The 15,273-nt window shown below is 41.4% G+C and overlaps 1 protein-coding gene across 1 annotated transcript in view; it reads right to left on the bottom strand.

The window, feature by feature from the left end:
• The window catches only part of PDE3B (phosphodiesterase 3B), a 288,545-nt gene that overhangs the window by 58,271 nt on the left and 215,001 nt on the right, over nucleotides 1-15,273 (bottom strand). Inside the window, exon 5 of the mRNA XM_065402627.1 lies at nucleotides 2,245-2,351. Coding sequence (XP_065258699.1) covers nucleotides 2,245-2,351 — 107 coding nt within the window. The remainder of the gene's footprint in view (nucleotides 1-2,244; nucleotides 2,352-15,273) is intronic.

Raw genomic sequence — 15,273 nt, 5'->3', positions numbered from 1 at the left:
CCATAGCTTGGAATAGAACCCAAGACCCTGAATCTCACTTTTCATTTGCTGACAGCAAATATCTGTGAAACCCACTAGCAAAGTGCCCCCATCATCCTCTAGTGCTGGTCCACACAGAAGATGCCAACCTACCACTTCTATCACTTACTCCATTAGTTCAAGTGGCAGAGGTCTGTGTGGTGGATCTAAAGGTTCCAGCCCTGTTAATGACCTATGTGAATGTCAATATGATATGACAAGATAGAATTTTTGCTTTTTCAGTTTGCTTTTTTAAAGATTGAGGAAATTACACACATGTACACACAATATTAAAAAAACACTAATCAGACTGCAAGTCAAGCACTCAACAGTTAGGAAATACCATGTGCAACCTTAATTCCCGCCACCTTGTGCATATGCATTATATAACAGACTTTAATTACATAATTATATACTGTTTGTTCCAGAGGACCCTTGCCTCTTTCAGTGCACAGACAACTTTAATCCCAGCATTTCCTAATGTTTGAGTGGTTGATTTTGCAACCTTAGTAATGTTCTCGTAACTGTTTTTAGTCTATATATATATAAAATAGACTACAATATATGACCGAAGACATCACTGCATATATTTATACATGTCATATTTCCCACATTGGGTAATACTGCATTCTGTTTTCCCTTAATTAAGCATGCATTTAATGTTCTATTTTATCATTGAGATACTTAATTAGTAAATATTCAGCCATATTTGAATATTTTTTTCAATTTATATATTAAACTACAATTTTCTTTTCTCTCATCTAATATGTTAAAACCACAATGTTTGAATGGGTAAATGTTCAATCTGTGCAAAAGAACACCCTTCTCAAGTAATCTGTTTTAATAGATTGACAAAGTATCCCCGGATTGCACCACCCTTATTAGAAGGCCATCTTTGCAAAGCAATCAACTTTTGATGATCCTTTGAGTGGTTCTTAACAGGTTTCAGTGTATTTTGAATTTATATTTAAAATATTGGATTACACACAGTATTTTATGCTGTATATAATGTCACCAAGGTGCTAATCCTGCAATTGACCCATAAGAGGCACAGGGGTCTATCCACATGCAACAAGTTGCAGGAGCAGGGCCTGAGTTTGTATGCTGCTTAGGGTTTAGGAAAATTAAATGAACCTAAAATCAGTGAATAAACTAGACAAACCCAGTGAAAAGAATGGATTTACAAATATACAGTACATTTGAAGAATAATTATATCTTTAATGAAAAAAGTAATTATGCATCCCCAATGAAACTTGTATACTTATTTTTAAACAGGCAATCAAGTCTCTCTTTTAAAATTACATTACACAGTTTAATATCTTATTGAAATTATGGTAAAATCAGAGATGTATGGGTGGAATTGGCAGAAGAACAGCATACTAAGGCTCTAATTTCATATGGGCAAAGAGACCAATTCTAATCTCTGGTACACGAAATACACATTATATACACACTGGTCATTACTAAATTCAACACTTACTAAGCTACTACATAGCAGCATATGATATTTCTATTTTCTCATATTCCACAAAGATTATTAACATGTAAACTCCTTTCTTAGGCTAAAAATCTCTTTTCATCAGGCTTGATCATGCAACGAATTCCATGACTTCACTGGGGCGTCCCACGGATACAGGAGTCTGTCTATATGGTGCTTATAGCAAAATCAGGGCCCTGGACTGTAAGCTCCATTACTAGGTAGGGACAGTTTCTTAATATGTGTATGTACACGTCACAGTACTATGGGGACCATTTCTGAATTGAAACCTCTAGGCACAGCTGTAATACAAATAACAAGAGTAATATAATTCTAAGAATTAAAAATTATGACATAATAGTTATTACAGTACAGTAACTTTGCAAAAAAATTTAGTGACAACCATTGTATATATCTTGAAAAGACCTGCAGGTGTGTGCGCTAATACAGTAGCAGAGAGACTTTGTCCAGTTATACAGCATTGTATTAATATTTTTAGATTTGTATTGAGATAATGTTCAATATGTCCTCTGAATATTCTTAGAAGTAAATAAGATTAAAATTATTTTCAAGCATGTGCTACATACTGATGCTAACTTACACTGTTATAATGTACAAAATAATATGTCAAAGATTATTGTAATGTGTGGAGTACCACCTATAAACAAGAGAGTTTAATTTAAATCAAATTTCTCATATTCATAGCAACAGGCTGCAAGATGTGTAGAATAACAGACTGCTAACTTACCAGCTCGTCTGGGACCTATATGATGAGTCAATGTCACCGAAGATGATCTTTGTTTTGGTATTGTCAGTAGGTTTGTACTGAAAGGCCCATTTGGATGGGATCCTTGGCTAAAATAAAAAACAACAAGAAAAATATCAAGCATTCTTTTAATCTGCTTTACTTTCTTGCTTTCTATTCAGTTGTCAGGGCAAATGCATATGTAGATCAGCTCATTTTAGTTTAGTAACACAAATCTAGACACACTGTAGCAAAATGGGTAGGCTATAATGACTTATACAGTACCATTACCCTTCAACAAGTAAAGTGAACAAGATGACAATATCCATTCATTTCCATCTATTATATCGAACATAAATCTTTGAGTATGACATGAGACTCTGATGGAGAACACCTAGGTAATTCTAAAAAGACATCATAAAAGCTGTGGCAAGTAGGCTGAAGACATATACTCACCTAGCACAGCATCTTACCTTTCCTTAGTATTGTTTAGAAAATGTACCTTACCTTCTCCAATAGTTGTTTCAAGCCCTGCTCCCAAATGCCACATAGTCAAGTTTTTAAAGGAATGTTATGGCCTGACAAATTTCCTCAAGCTATCTAATTATGAATAAACTAGAGAGCAATATTAGCATTATTGGGTTTGGTTTGGTTTTGCTTAGCGAGATAGCATAAAATCTATGCTGCCCTTACATTAATTTCATGAGTATTGGTAATAAAGCAATACCAAAATCTGAATTCAACTTTGGACTAATAAGAGATGGGCAAATCTTTTCAGTCAATTTTGAGGTTTGCTATTAGTAAAGTCACCCTAGTATTTTCCTTTCTTTTAATCTGAATTTTTGGCAGCCAGTTAGTGGTGCCCCAGAATGCACTGTGTGACAGGGAGGTCCCTGAATGGTATGAAATTTCATCTACAATAAAAAGTGAATTTCTCCAGAGTGGCTGCTCAAATATTTGTATATGCACCAATACAGCAGTGACTGCTATAGCACACTATGGACAAACAACTACATTCTGGTAAAGACAACTGATGCTATAGGGGGAAGGAGAGATGCAGCTATAACAAAGTTCTAGCAAGCTATTTGTTTGCTTATCTGAACTGCAAAATCTTTTTATGTTCACTAACCACTAATTAGACACTAGAGGCTATTTTCCAGAGCACTACATATACACCAATTCTAAGTAAATAAATAAATCCACATCATATTTATTTAAACCTGAAAATAAACAATTAGAATTATCCTCTGTAAAATGGCCTTGAATTTTCTATACATCAGTCTGGAATGGCTACTGTGTTTACTATTGTCACATGAACAAAGGGCAGAGCTACAAATGGCTCCAAAAAACTGTTGCTGACATAATTAGTAAATGCATCATCAGGCTTTTCTTATCATCAATAGGCATATTTCTCCTGAAGCAACTAAGTGATGCATAATTCTAAGTTATTTGGTAACAGTTCTGGCATAGGCTTGATAGGTCTTTTAGCACTGAGGCAGAACTCTTCATAGTTTTCTTCAGAGACACTGAGGTTAATATAGTCAAAACATCAGAGGGAGAACACACCTGACTTTGGACAGCAGAGTAGTAATACAAGTCTTCTTAGCTACAGGAACTAGTGTGTTTATCATAAGGGGGGGGGGGAGAATTAGCTGACAGCCATTGGCACGCTTGGATTTATAAAAGATTTCATAATTACAGTGGCTATATTGCAGGAAGAGAGGTGGGGAAAGGTAAAAGACAGCTGTATCTCCAAATTAGAAATTTTAACTTATATAGCAAAGATGTTTTCCTAACCTCTTCTATTAATTTCTCAGCATCAGAAAAAAGACTGGCCCTGAGAAGGTAGAAATTCCATGTTAAAAAGGAGGATTGTCAAGCACTTAAAGTGCCAGCCTAGGACTCAAGAGACCTAGGTTCAAACTCCCTGCTCTGGCACAGACTTCCTCTATGACCTTAGGCAAGTCACTTAGTCTCTCTGGGCCTCAGTTGCACATCTATAAAATGTAGACAATAGTATTTATAGACTTTTATTCCCCATTATAATAGTGCTGGATAAGATAAATACATTAAAGATTGTGAGGGTCTTTCAGATACTCTGGTAATGGAGGCAATAAAAATACAAAATCGAAGAAATGTACAGTATATCCCACTCACTCAGGACCAGACGATGAACTGCTCATGCAATTGGTGAGCAGCTACTTCCACAAGTAGTCTACTGGACTTAAACATGCTAGACACCTTACAGAAAGGTATGAAGACCACCCAAGCAAGCTTAGAATCCAAGGATGACATCCACCTTTGTGCAGGGGGCCACTTAAGGATAAAGTACAAATTTAAATTTGTATATAGATTTATATATAGTCTCACACACAACTTCTATATAAATTTATATATAGACACACACACAACTTCTGTCTCCTGAGAGCATCACCTCAAAGATGAAGCATCTGTTTGCTTTCTCTATTGCAATTGTGGGGAGGGTCAACAACAACAGAAGGAAGTAGGTTAATTGATGGTCCCATCTGGAGAATAGAAGAATACTAGAATACTTTGGGCTGGTGAAGGAGAGGAGAGGGGAGGGAAAAGATTCTGCACATTGCTGCCTCAAATTCAGCTATACACGCTGGCATGCTATTAGGTAAGGGGGGCATGCTGAACCACTACAATGTTTGTGATACCAGGGACAGAGAATTTTGTCATGAAAGTGCAAGGGTTGAAATCCAGTTTGCAATCTGTAGACCAATCTGAGTTGTCCTTGTATATTAAGGTGCATATGCTCTATGACATAACCTATACTCACCTGATCACATATTCAATTTTTCAGAGGTCCTCTGCCTCATTCAGTGTACAGGATGTATGCAGTTCACTGAATGATTAGCTGTTTAGTATTTTGGATAATTCAAACACAAGGCCACCCTTTCTCTTCCTCCAGTTCTCTGTCTCATTTGCTACACACCTTCCAACTTCTGGAATGAATGAGATAGAGCAAGACTAATTCATTATACAACACTGTCATTCCTTGAGCACTGACCTCTCTGTGCACTGAATGAGAGAGGATTTCTGTGAAAAAAATAATATGGGATCATATGTAATTAAAGACTGTGTAATAATCCACACGCACAAGGAGGCTAAATTAAGGGTCCCACAGGCAACCTTAATTGTATAATTTCCTAACTTCTCAATGCTTTACTTTGCGACCTTAATCTTCTAATATATTTTAATATGACTAAGTTTTTAAAAAGGAAATTGAAAATACAAATTCCATGAAGTGAAACCATATTGACCTCATATGATTCATCAGCGGAGTTAAACCTTTAGTTCCACAACACATCCCTTTGCAACTTAAGCTGAGTAATGGATAGTAGTACAGTAAAAGCTTTGTTATCCAGCATGTTGGGAGAATGGGGGGGTGCCAGTTAGTCAAAAATTCTGGTTAACTGAGAGTTCACCACCATACAGAGAGGTAGTAGAGTGTCCGGAGGTGCCCACAGTACCAGACACTGAACTAAAGAAATTGACAAACCCTGATGAGTAACTGTCGGTACCAGGTGAGATGACTTTTGAACCATGGCATAACCAGTACGGAAAGATTCAGCTGGTCACATGCCATAGCATATGCTTCAAGGGTTGATGGCATCGGGGTAGCCTCTTGCTGCCACTAAGCCAACAAAGACAGGATCCCAGAACCAGTTGGTGCCGCCTTAGGGGACGATCATAACGGGGCTCGTACCAGTGCTAGAGTCAGTGACCCTGTCTGAGAAGTTATTTGTATCGGAGAGCCTTGGATTGAGTACACTCTACCCTCCCTTCCAGCAGGTTTGATGGACTTTGGTGCCATGGACCTTGATCTCCAGGATACTGAGTCCTTCAATGTTGTCTTCCGGTACCTCTTCCTTGGTACTGGAGAAGATTGGCATTGAGACTCTGCCAATACAGGAGGAGCTCTCCGAACAGGGAGTCTCTGAGGGTGGGAGCTGGGCTGCCTCCATCAGAAGGTGTTTTAGTCTGACCTCCCTATCCTTTTTAGTTCCGGGCTTAAAGTCCCTGCAGATTTGGCACCTATATCTGACATGAGCCTCTCCTAGTCACTTCAGGCACCTGGAGTGCAGGTCACTAACTGGCTTCATGAAGGTATTGAAGCCCGAGAACTGAAGCATGTCCCAGCACCCAGTATCCAAATGGCAGAAACCAGAGTACAAAAAAGTACCCAAATAGAGGAAATTTCCCATTAAAAATATCTTAACACTAAAACTATTAAGTATTAATGAGTACCAACTATATACAATACCCAAACAAGAGAAAACTTGCATTAGCAAGATAGAACTAACAACCATCATGAGCAGTAGAAAGGAACTGATGGGTGTTGGGGGTGGCTCTGCCATTTATATCATCATGCAATAGTGTGAGGCAGCAGAAGGCACATGCACAGCCCCAATGGGATATGGCTGTGGGAAAATCTCTGATGACAATGCACTGGGCACGCATACACTTGAAGAAGAATCCCCAGATAGAACAGAGACAGGTGACAAAAAGCAGGGAATGTCCAACTGTTGCTCAATAGGCGTGGGGGAGATGGCACTAGTTTCAGGGCCTAAGCAATTTGACTGTGGAGTCCCCACTGTCCAGAAGGGTATCAGACATAAGGTGCATACTTAGAGGCCCAAAGCAAGGGATTCTGCCCAGCCCCAGAAAGCTAAGGGCATGTGGGATTCAGCATTTGGATCCCCTCAAAGCCGTCTGAGTTTCCAACAGGTGGAGCTCAATCAGATATGTGACAGTATCCATAGTTCTTTTTCAGCTGTAGAACTCATACAATGCTCATCTGTCTTTGCAAAATTCTTAGTTGGCATTTACAAATGCAATAACTAAAACAAAGATGGGTTAAGCAATTTCCCTTGAACAAAACTCTAGTGTAGTGGATAAGGTAAAGACTTAGTAGTTAGGAGACTGGTTCTGATCCTCATATTGATTTGCTGTATGACCTTAGGAAAGACACTTAATCTCTGTGTGACTCAGTTACCCTCTCTGTAAAATACAGATTTGCTACCTCACAGAACGTTTTGAGGCCTAACTAAATAATATTTATAGAATTTTACATAAGTGCAAACTACTATTAAATCAAGTCGGGGACTAGAACTAAAGACTGCATGGTTTTCAATCTTGTGCTTAATGAGAGCATTAGCAGCAGGTGTTTCTGTTTTGAGTAATCCAGAACAACTCTTCTTGTAACAGAATTCCCAGCATGTTGAGATCATCTCAATGGGTGCTATGTATTTCCTTGCACAGACCACAACATAGGTGCACAGGATGATTAAAGTGCAGCATAAACACTAATAAAATTTCATAATCATGATACAGGATACATTTTCAAACGTTCGTAATTGTTATTTTCACAACACAAAATTAAAGAAATTGTTAAACCATGTACTACTTGTCAGAGACTATATACATTCCAAATTTAATGTCTCAAATGTTAACCATTTTTTAGTTATACTGAAGAGGAAAATATTGCACTTTTTTATGACGGAAAGATATGCTTTCTACCACAGATTCATAACTCAAACATAACCACAGGGAGTTTGCTGAAACTTTCCAAAACAATCATGTTTGGGCAGAGACCAAGCCTGGAATATTTCAGTCCCAAAGAGTTAATGTTTCACAAAGTTAGATACATCTGAAAAGAGAGACTTATAATATATACTGTTTTATACCTTAAAAACAAAAGCAGGTATGCCCAAATTCCTATATTTTTAAGCTTCCATAGATTTGAATTGGAATGATCTCAACTTTGGACCAGAGAAAGCTTCTTTAGTGGTAAATATAAAATGCTAAATTATATGTTTTAATGAAGCAGACTATTTTCTTACAGATCAGATCTGAAAACTTTTTATAGGTCTTTTAAGTTGGAAACTATGTTTGAGCCTTAAGTGACTCTGGCCTTCTTCTCAAATCACCAAGCTTTTATATTTATTTCAGTTATTATATTTTTAATCCAAAAACTGGTTTTGAAGTTTCATGTACCTATACTGCCCTTTAGAAAATTTACTATAAATGAGTAACTGTGTTGTTAAACTGTGCCATCTACTGTTATAAGTGTGAAATTGCATAGCAAAATTTCAAATCATGCATTTATTATAAAACATACTTTTCTTTTGTGAACATATATTTGATATGCTGTATAACTGAAAAATAACTTTTCACTTCAATAGTGGCCCATCACAGTGAGCCATAAACAGTTATTCACTTTCAGAAAGACAAGAGACTGCTGATGGGTAAATAATAGCTGTGTAACCCACTGGGAACATGTGTCTCAAGTTGTTCTCCAGTGACTGGTCTACAAAGGGTTAGCAATTACTTCTGTATATATTAATATATATATTTCTGTATATGTATTAATTCTGATAAATTCTGTTAAGGATTTGAAGGCCAAGGGGGTTCAAACCCTGCAGCTGATCTATGCTGGGGGATGGTATAGTTGCATGTGACTCACACAGTAAAGAAACCTATTTAAAAAAGATTTAATATTTATAAATTAAGAATTTGTAAATTATTTGTGATTTGTGTGATTCATATTTTCTATATTTTGTTGTGTAACCCTATGGTCAGTGTATATGTTGTGTTCCCCTCTGTACCCAAACTAGAAGATGTTTGTGATATCTCCCAGTTTGAGAACCAAGTTCTTTAGTATAAGCTATAAAGGCTCATGCCTTCAGCTTTGGAGATTATTGGGTCAATCGTGGGTACTGGCCAACATGGACGCCATCATACTTACAGGCAACCCACATTTGTATGTTTGAAGGCTGAGAGGTATGCTTAATACTGCCAGTGAAGGGAGAGAGCAATAGGGAAACCTGCTGGTGGAATACAGGCAAGTGCAGCCTGCTTCTGCAGCTTCTCCTAGCCGGTATCCAAATTCTGGACATTGATGAGAGGCTATGGAGTATTTTGGGAAATGAGTGATTATTCAGACTCCTGCATGGAAGTTTTGTTCAACTAACAAGTTATGTTGCCACTGCTAAATAGGGTTGCTCTTGCTGTACTTATAGTAATTTTTAACTGGTGATAAAATGTTAGGCACAAAGATTTCAGTGAGCCGCATCACAGCCTCTCATGCTCATCAGAAGAGCTGAAATAACCAAGAGCAGCTTCAGCTGCATAGTTTCTCCCTCTGATTCCCAGGGCAGGTTACTCCTGAGGGGATTCTGTGCCAAAAAATTAAAAAGTCTGCACAGTATTTTAAAATTCTGCAAATTGTATTTGTCAATAAATAAATGTGGAGGCTCCAACCTGGCAGTCGGGAGCACAGGCCACTGGATGCAAGAAGGTGGGAATTCACCCTGCAGTCCCCAACCCCTCAGGACAGGGACTCAGCAGTGAGGCTGCACCTAACCCTGACACAGTGCAAGGCTCAGGCTTGCTGCAGAAACACTGTGGGGCCCTGCCTCTCCACAACAGGTGCACCAGGTGTGGGCAGACAGGATCCAAGTGTGGAGGGGCTTAGTGTGGGGGAATCTAGGTGTGCGGTGAGAGGATTCTGTATGGGGCAACCTGGGTGCTGGCAGCTCAGTGGGGGATCTGAATGCACGGGCCCTTGTTTTGGGGTTCCGGGTGCAGGGGCAATTGGACTCTGCATGGGGATCCAAGTAAAGGTGGTTGGGGCTCAGCAGGTGGGGTCTGGGTGTGAGGGTATGATGCTCAGCGGGGGGATACAGGTACTGGACGAGTGGGGCTTGGTGGGGTGGGGGTCAGGTATAGCTTTTTGGGGCTCAGTGGGGTCGGAGTCCAGGTGCGGGGGGGGGGTTCATTGGGGTGGTCCAGGTGCATGGGGTGGTGGGGCTTCTTAGGGTGAGGGTTCGATGGGCCTGCTTAATGGGGAGAGCCCCAGCTGCTGCCAGAAGACACGGCATGCAGGGCTCCTGTTTCTCCCCCATTCCCTTCTCTCCCCATCCCATCCCCTCCCCTTCTCCCTTCTTCTCCCACTGTCCCCTACCCCATCCCCCCTCACTCCCACATCCCCCTCCCTCTGCTCTATCCAATCCCCCTTCCTTCCCCACTGTCTCTTCCTTCCTACCCCATCCCTTTCCCCCTGCTCCCCTTGTCCTGCCCCATCATGAGCACTCACCGTTGTACAGAAAACAGGGCATCCAGCACACACAGATGGGGAAGTCGACCAGCACTGGGACCCAGGAGGTTGTGTCCAGCTGCAGAGTCAGTGAGCCGGAGCTGCCAGGCAGCTCTGTGCTTGCAGAAATGGGGGAGAGGGCAGTGGCAGATGATCCTGCCTGTCCCCAATGCCCTGCCTGTTTTTTGGGGGGGCAATGCCCCTCCAATTATGCCCATGGGCGTCCCCAGCCCCACACCCTCCCTGTGGTGATTTACCTCTCCCCCAGCTGTTCTGGGTGCCGGAAATGAGGCACCTGCACTGCCAAGGAAGGGTGCATGACCGCTCTTGTAGCTTCCCTTCCTTCCCCATCATTTTCTATGGGGAAGCAAAGAAATCTGCAATGGAATATGAATTCTGCAAGTGCGCAGTTGCACAGAATTCCCCCAGAAGTAGCAGGTGCAGCTCCTCTTCTTCCTGCCTGGGGAACTATCCACTGAGATACACTATAGTTGTAAAAAACCCAATGAAATTAGCAAACAAAAACTATAGTTAGTGACAATTAAAGTTGAGGCAAGACACACCCTTTGAATCAAAACCTTAAAATCGTGAAAATAAAAAGTTAAGAGGAAAGACTGGCAGAATTTGTGGTTACTTATCTGATTGTTTTCTCTTTTTCAAAGAGCTAGGTCCACAGATCCTCAGTATTGATTGTGTGTGTCATCACCTGTCTGTAGCTGTAGGGGCAGAATCAAAGCTGATTGGACAGGTGACAAGTGACTAGCTCCCACCTTCCAAATACCCTCCAGTTTTCAGATGCTTCCATATCTAGCACCTCTGGACTGTGAAACAAAAAACAAACCTCTTGTCCTGCATCAGCACCCTTGCAAAAAATAATACTTGACAGGAAACATTATAAACAACAAGAAAGATTTTTACCTGCTTTAGAAAACTTTAACCATAAGTAAAACAGATCTCCTTTAATGGATGCTCAAGACACATCAGATCTGTGAACCTATTCCTTCAAAGACGGAAAAATTTTCAGGTAAGCCACCATTAATTCTCCCATTCTTTCTTTGGGCTATGTCCACAGATCCTCATTGTGGGATTTTCTCAGCAGTGATAATATTTCTGGAAAGGGAACAAATTAACATCACTGAGAGAAAGGATTCCTTTAAGGAATCACCACAAAGTGCAGGACCTGCCTGCCAAAGGCTGCATCAGCTGAAGGCTGAGTGTCTATCTTGTAAAACTCAGTAAATGTATGCAGGGATGATCAAGTTGCAGCTTTACAGGTGCCTTATAAAGAGCCTGCCCTTTCTCAGCACATGATGCTGCCACTGCTCGTGCTGAGAGCGCTTTTATGCCCACTGGAGAATTAAGTCCCTTTGCTTTATATGCCTCAGTGAAGCACCACTGTATCCATCGTGAGATTGATTGTTTAAATGCCTTGGCACCGCTTTTCCTTGAATGAAACAAGATCAGCAAGACTGTTTTTCTTAGGCTTTTAGCTCTTTTCAGATCTTTAAACATCACCTTACATCTAACAAAAGCAATAGTTTCTCCTTTGGGTGAGAAGGATGTGGACAAAAAGAAGACAATGTGATCTCTTGTGCTTGAGAAAAAAATCAAATTTACTTTTGGGATCTGTTCACAAAAACACCTTATCCTTGTGGAAGAGGCAGCAGGAGGGATCAGTTGACCAAGCTCCCAACTCTGACACTGTTCTTGCTGATATGATAGCAATCAAAAAGGTTGATTTGATAGTAATGTAGTGAGATTAAACTGATTCCATAAGTTCAAAGGCACCTTCATTAAGGCATTGAGAACAACGCTCAAATCCAAAGACAGAGCTGTATGCACCTTAGGAGGACACAACAGATGAAGTGCTCTAATGAAGCAGCATATGTTGTTATGGAGCACTCTGAATTACTAACAGCACAGAAATGTGTACTTTCAAGGTATTAGCATGGAATTCAAGATCAAAGCAGTCTTGTAAAATTTCCAGAACATGAGACACTTTGTCTACATGATGCTGAATACAACTCCCTCTCCCAGCTTTGAATTTAGATCATATTCTTGAGTGAAACTTGCCTGTGGAGTTTATCCTAGAGGCCAACAGACTGTTATGGAGATATACCTATCTCATAGAACTGGAAGGGTCCTTGAAAGGTCATCAAGTCCAGTTCCCTGCCTTCACTAGCAGGACCAAGTACCGATTTTGCCCCAGGTCCCTAAATGGCCCCCTCAAGGATTGAACTCATAACCCTGGGTTTAGCAGGCCGATGAGACCACCACAGTAACCATTTCATTTTAGAAATTTCCTTTGAAATGCTCAGCTGTAACTTGCTTGGATCTTGGTGAAGAAATGTTCCCTGGGGTAACAAATCCAACCTTGGATTCAGGAAAAATAGTGGCTCCACTGACACATTCATCAGGTCTGGAAACCAAGGCCGCCTGGGCCAATGGGGAGCCATTAAAATCACTTCCGTTGCTGCCTTCCTGATCTTCTGTATTACCCTGGAGATGATGAGCACTGGAGAAAAAACAAAGTAAGCCCTTGGCCACTTGAGCGACAGGGCATCTATACCTAGGGCTTCTGGCTCTCTCCTTGCAAAGTACTGGTGAGCCTTTCGATTTCATGGATGAAAAAATCCAGTGTTGGAGTTCCAAACATTTTGGTGATCAATCAGAATGATTCATTGTGAAGACTCAATTCTGCCTGATCAATTTTCCTTCTGCTCAGCCTTTGTGCTACTGGTACCCTTAATATGCAATATGACAGATAGTAGATGGGCCTCTGCCCACCTTTTGTAGATCCCTTAATGATTTATGTACACCACTGCCAATGTATTGTCTGTCATTGTAAGGATTTGATGTTCAGCAATGCTGGGGCCAGTGGCTGAAGACCATACTTTATGCCTGTAGTTTTAGAAATGTTATGCTTTTCTTTCACTCTTGAAGGACTATGTCCCTTGAGTCACCTTCTCAGAGAACATATCCTCGCCTTCCAGACTTGCATCAATTGTTATGATAGACCTGTTTGATTCCACCATGTCCCTAGAACCTTTCCAGATTCATCAACCAATCCAGGGATTTCAACAAAAGTGATGTAATGTTCAGCTTCTGAGATGAGGGAAAAATCAGAAAATTGAGGGGAAGGGACAGCAGGAAGCTCCACAAAGTCCTCAGATGTGTTCTTGCCTGGGATACTATTTCTATCCAGGACACAATTATCCCTAGAGCACTAATTAAAAGATTGCTTACTGACATCCTCATGAGAGAGTGATCACTGATATGATCTTGTCCTGTCAATAGGCTGACAGAAAAATGTTGTGGCTTTTGTTGATCAGCACTCCAAGAAAACTAGGTGCTGAGATGGCTGAAGATGACGCTTTTAGAAATTCACTATAAATCTCTGTTGTTGCAATTTTGAGATTATGGTCTGAGTTGCTTGAGTGGACCCCTACTTGGACAGGCTCTAACAAGAACAGTGATACTCAGCCCTGGTCTACACTACGAGTTTAGGTCGAATTTAGCAGCGTTACATTGATTTAACCCTGCACCCGTCCACACAACAAAGCCAGTTTTTTCTACTTAAAGGGCTCTTAAAATCGATTTCTGTACTCCTCCCCCGACGAGGGGATTAGCGCTGAAATCGACCTTGCCGGGTCGAATTTGGGGTAGTGTGGTCGCAATCGGACAGTATTGGCCTCCGGGAGCTATCCCAGAGTGCTCCATTGTGACCGCTCTGGATAGCGCTCTCAACTCAGATGCACTGGCCAGGTAGACAGGAAAAGGCCAACAAACTTTTGAATCTCATTCCCTGTTTGGCCAGCATGGCAATCTGCAGGTGAATGCAGAACTCCTCAGCAAAAGTGATCATGATAGAGTCCCAGAATCGCAAAAGAGCCCCAGCATGGACCGAACGGGAGGTACGGGATCTGATCGCTGTATGGGAAGATGAATCTGTGCTATCAGAACTCCGTTCCAAAAGATGAAATGCCCAAACATTTGAAAAAATCTCCAAGGGCATGAAGGACAGAGGCTATAACAGGGACCTGCAGCAGTGCCGCGTGAAACTTAAGGAGCTGAGGCAAGCCTACCAAAAAAACAGAGAGGCAAACGGCCGCTCCGGGTCAGAGCCCCAGACATGCCGCTTCTATGATGAGCTTCATGCCATTCTAGGAGGTGCCCGTACAACTACCCCACCCCTGTGCTTTGACTCAGTCAATGGAGTAGCATGCAACAGGGATGCGGGTTTTGGGGATGAGGAAGAGGAGGAGGAGGAGGAGGAGGTTGAAGATAGCTCACAGCAAGCAAGTGGAGAAACCGTTTTCCCGGACAGCCAGGAACTGTTTCTCACCCTGGACCTGGAGTCAGTACCCACCCAAGGCTGCCTCCCAGACCCGCCAGGTGGAGAAGGGACCTCTGGTGAGTGTACCTTTGTAAATATTATACATGGTTTAAAAGCAAGCGGGTTTAATGATTAATTTGCCCGGCATTCGCGGCAAGTACAGCTACTGGAAAAGTCTGTTAACGTGTCTGGGGATGGAGCGGAAATCCTCCAGGGACATCTCCATAAAGCTCTCCTGGATGTACTCCCAAAGCCTTTGCAAAAGGTTTCTGGGAAGGGCAGCCTTATTCTGTCCTCCTTAGTAGGACACTTTACCATGCCAGGCCAGTAGCACGTAGTCTGGAATCATTGCACAATACAGCGTATGGTCCCGGTGTTTGCTGGCATTCAAACAACATCCATTCTTTATCTCTCTGTGTTATCCTCAGGAGAGCGATATCATTCATGGTCACCTGGTTGAAATAGGGTGATTTTATTAAGGGGACATTCAGAGGTGCCCATTCCTGCTGGGCTGTTTGCCTGTGGATGAACAGAAATACTCCCCGCTGTTAGCCATGCAGTGGGGGGAGGG

This window comes from Emys orbicularis, chromosome 4 (genome assembly GCF_028017835.1).
Source record: "Emys orbicularis isolate rEmyOrb1 chromosome 4, rEmyOrb1.hap1, whole genome shotgun sequence".
Lineage (NCBI taxonomy): Eukaryota > Metazoa > Chordata > Testudines > Emydidae > Emys > Emys orbicularis.
The sequence above is the reverse complement of the archived record's forward strand: the minus strand, read 5'-3'. Positions and strand labels throughout refer to the sequence as shown.